A 6,327-nucleotide genomic window follows, 5' to 3' on the forward strand; every position below is an offset into this window, starting at 1 on the left:
AATATTCCATAGCCAAGGATAGACCACGGAGAGATATTCGACCACCACAAAGATATGCAAATTTGGTTGCATATGCTTTGTCTGTTGCAAAAGAGACAAGTGAAGTTGGTGAGCCTACTTCCTATTCAGATGCAGTTTCTTTTGATAATTCCGCTAAGTGGTTGATTGCTGAGGGAAAGGTCCTTGTTCAGAAAATTTATACGAAGGACAATCCAGTTGATATGTTTACGAAGCCTCTTCCGATTTACAAGTTCAAGCAGTGCTTGGACTTGGTTGGTGTTCATTGTTGGTGATTGCCCGTTGGGGCTTTTGTGAAGAAGGTGGAGCAAGTTTTGTTGGGACATGCCAAGGTGGAGATTTGTTAGTTTGGCAAGTCCCATAGTCCCACATCGGGAAAATCAGACTTGTTGTCTCGTCTTGGAACTATAAATAAGGGCCTGAGCTTTGATGTTAGACACACCACGAGAAGTACCACAGACACCACAAGAAGTACAGCAGGCATCACAAGAAAACCTGCTTATGGTTTGAAGTCTTCTTGTTTAGGAAGCTGAAGGTGTTTTATGGCCTAGGAACATTTCCTAAGGCATTTGTAAGTGTCCCTCTTTTATAGTAGTAATTTGCTCCTCTTTCTTCCGTGGATGTAGGTCAAAGTCAATTGACCGAACCACGTATATCTGGTGTTCTGGTGTTTTGTTTGTTCTTGTCGCTTTATTCTTTCCGCTTTATTGTCTTTGTTGTGTTGCCAAAATTATCCTTTGGTAAATATCCTGGGGCTAGCTCTAACAGAGGTGCCTGTTGACGTGGCAAGATTGTTGGTGCATCACTCTGCTGTTGATTGGAAGCGCGATCGGTTTCTCGGCCTTGTTGTCGTTGAATTCCCACAGTGTTGCCGGTACCACTGCTGTTTCCAACGCCGGCGATGCCGCTGCCAAGGAGCTTTTTGCGGTAAAGGGCATCCAATTGGTGGAAGTAAGGGCAGGTCTTGGCATCCTCCGGCCGCTTCTTGTTGCTCTCCTTCACCTTCTTGAAGTACTTGTTGATGTTCTCCCACTTTTCCTTGCACCTTTTAGCACTCCGGATATAGCCGAGCCGCTGCATTCCGGCTGAGATTTCCTCCCTTAGTGTTGTTCCGTTCGTCCCGGCCTCCTGGTACTTTGACTCGAGCCCAGTGCGGAGGTTAATCAATGCATGTACCTCCGCCCTTAGCCACCGGGAGGATGACACGGGCTCGAGTCTCCCAACACCAACAGCCTCTTGAGGCTCCAGACTGGGAACAATCTCCGACGCTGAGGAAGACTGGCGCCAAACGACCTCGCTGGTTTGGTGGTGTTGCCGAACCTCATGCTGCTGCTGGGGCGGCCGTGGCAGTGTGGGTGATCTCTGCTGCTGCTGCTGCGGAGCTGTCGGGGGTTGTGATTGTTGCTGAGTTGCTGCTGGTGGCGCCGGCGGAGAATAAAACGGCTGCTGTGGCGGAAGCGGTGCGTTGGAAGGCATGGTAGGTGTGGAGATGGTGTGGCTGTTTATTTTCTGAAGGTAGGAGATTGTGGCGTTGTCTCGGGAGGCGGCCAAGGCGCGCTCCTGAACTAAAAGCTCCTGCTCCCGGTTGAGCCGCCCCATCTCCTGCCGCCGCCATGCCTCTTCTCGGATCGTCCTGTCCTGCTCTCTCTTCTCGATGGCCTCTAGAAACCTCTGCTGCATAGCATCCTGCCGTTCCATCACCTGTTTCATCAGCCTATCGAAGAAGGCCATCATCTTCCGGCTTGTTCCCGATCCCCTGCCGTTCTTCCGCTTCCTCCCTTCCGGACTCTCACCAGCCGCTCCGGTTTCCTCGTCATCAGACTCTGATGACGATGAGGAAGAGAAAGAACTCGACGAGAAGGTTATCCCGGCGGCGGCAGCGGCGCCGGAGCTCGAGACTCCCTGCGGGCCACCGGGAAGGGTTAGATCGGGGACGACCGCCCTGGTTGGCATCGCCATCGTCGGTGGGGCCACCGCTGAGATAGGCTGGGCTCTACTGACTGGTGAGCCGACCATGCCAGCGCCGAAGGGAGGTGAAATTGTGACGACGGAGGGAGCAGAGGAGCTGAAGCCTGCTGAGGTGGTGGCGCCACCGCCACCGCTGATGCTGCCACTGTAGAGGGCATCAAGCTGGCTAAAGAAGCGGTAGCTCTTGCCGTCATGTCGGCCGGCCCGGCCTTCCTTGGTGCGCTTGTAGTACTTGTGCACGTTCTCGAACTTTTCCTTGCACTTCTTGGCCCTCCGCTTGTAGCCCAACTCCGCCAGTTTCCTGTCAACAACGTAACAACAACTATAAGGATAAAAGAGAAAGGACCGACGAAGGAAACAACGACAAAGACAAAAGGCAAGTGAGAGCAAGAAAAATGAGATGGTTATGATTGCGCTATGCCTTCTCTCACAACAAACTCGCATCTACTCATCTGATTTTGTATCCGTTATCACGTCAATGTAACGGCAAGACTACAGCTGAGGAACAAGATGCTGAAGCCAAAAAAACAATAATAATTATAATTAGTAAGTAGGCATCAAGGAAAGGAGTGAGGGACTCCATGCTTTTGCGTCCGGATTAAAAAACAAGGATTTGTTGGGATTGATGCAGCGGATCTGAATCAGTTGACATCGAACTCAGAGTGATGTAATTCAAAAAAGAGAAGATGCCGCCTCGTTAAGGAGGGTTAGAAAGAGAGGGAGAGAGATACAGAGGAGGAAGAGTTTGAAGAAGAGAAGAGAGACATGTGCCTTCCCCAGAAATAAGGGCTCAGCTGCTGCTGCGACGTTTGTAGCGGTAGACTCCGTGGTACGAACTCAACGTCAGATCGTAACTTGGCTGCCTCTCGAGATTCTTTTTTTCAGCTCATCTTCTGAGAGATGATGATGATGCTGCTGGGGAAGTCAATTCCCAAGGAAACCGTTAAGGAGTGCTTCTCTCGCATGATATCTCGATTGTAGCAACAGAGATCCGTCACTCCATCTACATTTTGGTGGTGTTGGCAAACGAGAGCAGTGGCAATTGGGAAGGATCTGATTACCTGGAGACCTCCTCCCAGAGAGGGCCCTTGAATGTGGCTTCCCGGAAGGAGGCGTCCATCTCGGAGCGGATCTTGAGCAGTGCGAGCGTCTCCTGCCGCAGCCACCGGTTCCCCGTCGTGCCACCACTCTTGTCGGCGTCCTCGTCCGGGAAATTCCCGACCACGGCGGGTGCTAGTTCCTCGAAATCCACGATCCGACGCGGCAGGGACCGGCTGCAGCTGGGCGACGCTGATGCGGCCAACGGCGGCTGCAGAACTGGGTCGGGACCGGGAGGCCCTAGCAGGTGCCCCCCGGAGTCGACGGCGGAGGGCGAGAATGGAACCATTTCCGAAGTCGTTCCCCCGTACTGGGACCCTTCTTGCTGCTGATGCTGAATGTCTTTAAATATCTCTATTGTTCCTCTCCTCTCCACCTTCTTCAACAAATCTGCTCGCAGCTGTGTCCTCCACTCTCTATCTCCACAGATTGTGGTTTGAGGGATGGGCGGCTCCCTCCTTCCTATCTCACCTCAGGGGGGAGAAAGAGAGGAGGGAGTGGAGATGGGCGCCGTCGGAGAATTGCAGTAGGATGTCAGTGCATGAAGCGGGTGAAAAAGATGTGAGCATGGACAAACGGAAAGAGAGAGAGATAAAAAGAGAATAAAAATAAGGCCAGTTTAGAGAGAAAATAATAACTTATGTCCATAAAGAACACAGTAATTCGGCTTCCATTGAAGAGAGAGGTGTATAGAATTTAAGATAGGAAGATAGGGTGAAGATGAGAAGGTAGGAGAGAAAGATCCAGTAGAGTCCAACTAGAGCAAAGAAGGTAGAGAAGAAGATAGTGAGCTTGAGGCGGAAAAGGAGGCAGAGAAGATGGTACGAATGCTGTTGCTGTTGCTGATGATGATGATGATGATGATGACATGAGAGAGACGAGAGATGGGAACTTATACAACAAACGGGTTGCTGAGCTGTCAGGCGGGGCTTTCTTTTTTTCGTAATAATAGTTAAACCCAAAGTACAGAGAGAGGAGAGAAATCACAAAAGATAGAAAGGTATGTATGTGAACTAAGAGAGCTACCGAGAAAGAGAGGGACTACTGTGCATGTAAGAAAAAGAACACTGTAATATGAGCTTAGTAAACTTGCCCTCACCCATATGCCCCTAGTAGCAAAGGCTGGTTGGTAGCAGCATACATGTAGGTTTTCCGCAAGTAACAGATCATTTCTTCACCCTGTTGCATACCCCATCCGGTTTTTGTCTGAGGATAGATGGCTTCCATTTTTCAGTCTAGTATTTTGGAATGTAACTACCAATAAATACATAGGTACATAATTAAATAAATTGGTTGTTTATTGGGTGATGGCCCGTCTTTGGAGCTAGTTGATAAGTAGAAGGCTGAAAAGATAATTCCGATAACCTACATGTATACGTATGAAGTATAAAATAGACGTAAATAATGGTAGTAGGGTGAGAGAGAGAGAGAAGACAAGCATACGTTACAACAGTTGGTGTGGGCTTCCTCTCCCTGCAGACGAGCGTTAGAACGTGCCTGGTGACTATTACGGATCCCACTGCAAGGAACAAACACAATCCCCAAACCTCCAATTAAACCCACAACAAACCATGTTACATCTCTCTAAGCCAGGTGATTCATAACGCCATTCTTTAATGCCTAAAGCTTGGCGCACACATAGATTAAGAGAAAGAGGCTCAGTAAACCTAACTACTTGCCTTGGAGATGAGCTTCCTACCACTATCACACAGAAATAAGTGTCTTCTCCACGTGGCACATGATCCCTATTGCACCTTCCGTGATCTCCCGAGATTATAATGATTGATGATGCCGTGGGACCCGCGTCTCGGAGTTCTGCCTGATCTGGTTAAGTAATAATAGAGACCAATCCTCCAGCCTCTCTCTCTCTCTCTCTCTCTATTGCTGGTATCCCAATTTATCTCTTTGGTATTGTCGCTTTTATTTTTCCGTTTGTTTCTTCCTTTGAACACTTCCTTCACAGGCCTTTTGATTGTAAGGTGACTCGTCGATCTCCATAAACAAATCATGCTGTCCGTGCTTCAATTTGATTCATTGGATATGAATCGAATGTGATGATAGACCGACTTCAATCACAATTAGTTATAGCTACAGGTGACGATTTCAAATTGTGTCCGCGATGCATGCGTCAGACTCAACGGAGTCAAATCAGATCTGACTAGTTTTGGTTGAAAAATAAGAATCTGGCTGAATTCTAATTTCCGAGAAGTGATGGAAACCAGAGGGACAACATCGTTTATCCTTCCAATGAAAAATAACTTTGATGATTTCGCTTGTAATAATTAGCCTAGTGCATGCTGCATTAGAAATATATGACATTCTATAATTTGATTGGTTTTTAAGTTAAATTCAAATCTTCTTCAATGTGAGACTAAATCAGTAAATTAAATAATTAATTAAAAAACTCATTGCAATGTGCAAATTTTTTTTTTGGATGTATATTTATGATCTTTTCTTAGAGCAATGGTAACGAAAATGGGAAGTTCGAAATAACATAGTCCAAACACCATATGACTGAAATACTTCAATCGTTTGATCTTAATATGGCGGAACATCACAATCAATCCATGGGCATTTTTGTCACAATGCATAAAAAAAATGATGTTGTCCCCCTCCCCTTCCATTCCTAGTCATGGTAAAATGTTTCATATGATTTTTTAATGGATGGCCTGGCGGTGTGGTCTATTGTCCTTTTGAGGGCCATATGATGGGGAATTATGAACGAGACGCTCATGTCGGATGTCGATTGAGTGACTAATGTATGAAAGGGGAACAATTTACACTTATCATATACCGTAGAGATGAGACCGCTAATGTCTTTAGTTATTGTCACCCTAATCTTTACTATTGTAATTTAGATGGATCGATACTTTTTCTTTTTAGACCACAATCGATAAAATATCTTACTAGTCAAAAAAACAGATGAAAAAATATTAAATAATAATAATAATAAACAAATAAGCAAACAAAAATTGGATTCTCTTAAATTATTATTATTATTTTTCCGATCCAATGATCCAATTGTTAATGTTCAAAGATGATGAATGAATCTTCCCAGGTAGAGTGTATGCCATTTCGTGCTTGTAATATGGGATTTGGACAATTCCAATTAATACCAAACTTAAGGGGATTTATATCCTCTTGGCTCCACGTTCTTTTTCATTCTGATCATTTTTCTAACAAATCATTAACCAACATGTCATCCGAAAATTTTATCTAATTAAAGTTATGGAAAACTAATGA

The 6,327-nt window shown here is 46.1% G+C and overlaps 1 protein-coding gene across 1 annotated transcript; it reads right to left on the reverse strand.

Moving 5' to 3' along the window:
- Nucleotides 1–205: 205 nt before the first annotated feature.
- Nucleotides 206–3,900, reverse strand: LOC135593445 (trihelix transcription factor GTL1-like). The gene is made up of 2 exons (XM_065083492.1): nucleotides 3,048–3,900; nucleotides 206–2,287 (listed from the first exon to the last, which is right to left on the reverse strand). Exons 1-2 carry the CDS (start codon nucleotides 3,371–3,373, stop codon nucleotides 709–711), a joined length of 1,905 nt encoding a protein of 634 aa, XP_064939564.1. The 5' UTR covers nucleotides 3,374–3,900; the 3' UTR covers nucleotides 206–708.
- Between the last annotated feature and the right edge of the window lie 2,427 nt (nucleotides 3,901–6,327).

The sequence above is a fragment of the Musa acuminata genome, chromosome BXJ1-9 (assembly GCF_036884655.1).
Source record: "Musa acuminata AAA Group cultivar baxijiao chromosome BXJ1-9, Cavendish_Baxijiao_AAA, whole genome shotgun sequence".
In the NCBI taxonomy this organism is placed as follows: domain Eukaryota; kingdom Viridiplantae; phylum Streptophyta; class Magnoliopsida; order Zingiberales; family Musaceae; genus Musa; species Musa acuminata.